The sequence below is a fragment of the Magnolia sinica genome, chromosome 3, assembly GCF_029962835.1.
Source record: "Magnolia sinica isolate HGM2019 chromosome 3, MsV1, whole genome shotgun sequence".
NCBI lineage: Eukaryota > Viridiplantae > Streptophyta > Magnoliopsida > Magnoliales > Magnoliaceae > Magnolia > Magnolia sinica.
Window position 1 is genome coordinate 17877327 of NC_080575.1, and position 3223 is coordinate 17880549.

At 46.2% G+C, this 3223-nt stretch overlaps 1 protein-coding gene across 1 annotated transcript; it reads left to right on the top strand.

Annotated features, from left to right (window-relative positions):
* The first annotated feature begins 724 nt into the window (after nt 1–724).
* LOC131239634 (UDP-glycosyltransferase 75C1-like) lies at nt 725–2541 on the top strand. The gene has a single exon (XM_058237434.1). The coding sequence runs from the start codon at nt 908–910 to the stop codon at nt 2312–2314; it is 1407 nt and encodes a 468-aa protein (XP_058093417.1). The 5' UTR covers nt 725–907; the 3' UTR covers nt 2315–2541.
* The last annotated feature ends 682 nt before the right edge of the window (nt 2542–3223 follow it).

Here is a 3223-nt window from a genome sequence, read left to right on the forward strand (position 1 = left end):
AAGTCAGACAACCCGAGGCCTCAACCCGAGCCCAACCTAAATTTTGTAGGATTGATATTTGTATGGCCCAAGCCTAACCCAATGTCGGGTCGGTCGGGTTGAACATGCCCAACTTTCAGCCCTAGAGAGGGGATAGCGTTCACAGGGCGTGACTGGTGTTGGAAAAATCCAAAACGTCTTCTAACTCCTCTATGTTAGCAATGCGTCCACGCCTTTCTTAAAGAGGAGAATCCCACGCTCTCTTCATAAAGGTATTGCATATGGTACTTTAGCGGTGCATAATTTCACTATGTATGCTGCACCTTTGTGGGTGGGCCTTACGTTGTATCCTTTTGGCTAGTCTAAACCGTTCATTCCATGTGGCCCCTTTATTCTTAAATTTGGAGATTTTAGGCACAATCTGACATAACAACGACTGTGATCCGTATTCAAAGGTTTTTATCCAGCTCATCTTTTATTTGCAAGCCGCCGGTCGAATTGATTTCACACTTAGAATATGAGGCTTAGATAACTTAGTTATCTTACAAATGCGGTCCATTGGGACGGGAACACTCACCATTAAAATCTGTTAGATGTAATAAGTATATATATCATCCAACTGGTTCATAAGAGGAATCCCATTAAAATGAATGGCAAGCATCAATATCAGCCTGATCTATATCTTATGCTTACAACGGTGCCATCCTCATCCTAACCGCTCATGTGGTGCAGCGGACTATAGCTTTGAATCTGTCTATTTTTGGGCTAAAGTCCTTGCATGAGCTGGGAATGTAATGAATGAAGCAGATGCGACACACATCACGGTGGGCCCTACCTAGCTAATAGTGATACAGGCGAATCTCCTCATCTCTATATCAATGGTAAAGCCCTCTCCATCTTTGCTCCTAAGAAAACCAATACCACCCAAATGGCTGAATCTCACATCCTTCTCCTAACTTTCCCGGCCCAAGGACATATCAACCCCGCCCTCCAATTCGCCAAGCGCCTCGTCCGAACAGGTACCCACGTCACCTTCGCCACCAGCGTCCACGCCCACCGGCGCATGGGAAAATCCACTCCTCTTGACGGGCTATCCTATGCCTCATTCTCGGACGGCTACGATGATGGCATCAAGCCCACAGACGACCGGCATGAGTTCATGGCGCAGTTTAAGGAGGTGGGATGTCGGTCCGTCCACGACCTCATCAGCAACCTCGCTGACGATGGCCGCCCAGTCACGTGCGTGGTCTACACCCTCCTCCTCCCATGGGCTGCTGACGTGGCTCGTATCATGGGCATTCCGTCAGTACTACTTTGGATACAGCCCGCAGCCGTCCTGGCCATTTACTACCATTACTTCCATGGATACGATAATCTCATAGAAAGCAGCAACAAAGACCCTTCTTCTTCAATAGAATTACCGGGTTTGCCACTCCTCTCTATAAAAGATTTACCTTCGTTTTTAGTCTCTACAACTACAAGCGACATCCCTTCCGCACTTCCTATATTCGAAGAACTCTTCCACCAACTTGAGAAAGAATCTTGCCCGAAAGTGCTCGTGAACACTTTCGATGCATTGGAAGGCGACACCATGAGAGCAGTGGATAAGCTGGACATGGTCGGGGTCGGACCGTTGATCCCATCGGCTTTCTTGGATGGAAAGGAGACATCGGATACTGCTGTTGGTGGCGACTTGTTCCAGAAATCAAGAGACTACGTCGAATGGCTGGATTCTAAGCCGGATTCTTCAGTAGTCTACGTATCCTTCGGTAGCATTTCGGTGGTATCGGAACATCAGATGGAGGAAATTTTGAATGGGTTAGTAGAAAGCTGTCGGTCTTTCTTGTGGATCATCAGGCCAGCTGAGAACAGTGTCGAAACCGAAACTAATACCGAGTTCTGGAAGAAGGTGAGAGCGGTGGAGGAAAGGAAACAAGGGTTGGTGGTGCCATGGTGTTCGCAGGTGGAGGTTCTGTCACACCATTCGGTTGGGTGCTTTGTGTCGCATTGCGGCTGGAACTCGACCTCGGAAAGCTTGGCTGTGGGCGTTCGGATGGTGGGTTTTCCTCAGTGGACGGACCAACCAACGAATATAAAGATGGTGGAGAGTGTTTGGAAGACGGGCGTGCGGGTCAGAGCTAATAGAGATGGGATTTTGGAAGGTGGAGAGCTGAAGAGGTGTTTGGAATTGGTGATGGGAGGAGAGGAAGGAGAGGAGATGAAGAAGAATTCTTTGAGGTGGAGGGATTTGGCGAGGGAGGCTGCTGCGGAAGGTGGTTCTTCGGATAAGAATATCCGAGCATTTGCGGAAGAAATGGCAGATATAAAACCCTAAAAGGTCGTGGAACGAATCCTCGCTAGGAATGGAAAATGGTTTTCATGTGTTTGGTAGGCCATGGTCTGACTTGTGTGGAGGACATCATGCGCAAATTCATTAATAAAAAAACAACTCTTACTACTTTGTTATGTATACGGTTTGGTGTATCTCTCTCATCTTGTTTGGATACGATAACATATATTGTCGTCCTGGTCTTCATAAATGAGAAGGTGTAAAGTGAAACTTGTTTGCATGGCTCGCCTCCAGCCGGGTACAGGCAGCCTCTTTGAGTGGCCACACCATGCATCTATTATATATATATATATATATATAATCATATTAGCGTGTGGATAAGAACCACGCAGTATGGTAGCCACTCAAAGCTATTGCCCGTTCTCAGCCGGAGACCGGTGGGGTAGGACCGTCTCTAGCTTGAAATGGGCAGCAGTACCGGTCTTATCCACGCCGTCTTTTTTTTTTTCAAACTAAAAAATGAGGCAGATCCAAATCAAAAGTGGAGTACGCAATGGGCCATAGAAGTTTTGGATGGAGCTGATATTTGTATTTTCACTTCATGCATATCTACGTAACTTTATGAATAGGATGGAGGGTGAATAAACATCACGGTGGGCCCTAGAAAAGTTTCAATGGTAAGAATCATTATCACCGTTGCTTCTTATGGTGTGGTCCACTTAACCCTTGGATCTGTCTCATTTTTGAGCTTATCCCCTATCAACTGGTTGGATCACAATTTGGATCACAATGACTAGTCCCACTCGGCACCCAACTTCTGTTGGCTGTATAAGCCAGATATTTTCTTTGCTTCAAGATAACAGAATTTTCTGGGCTTTGCAAATCCTTAGCACAACTCAGATATATGAAGCAGAAGAAAGAAAGAGAGAAGAAAAACTTAATTTTTTTCAAAAA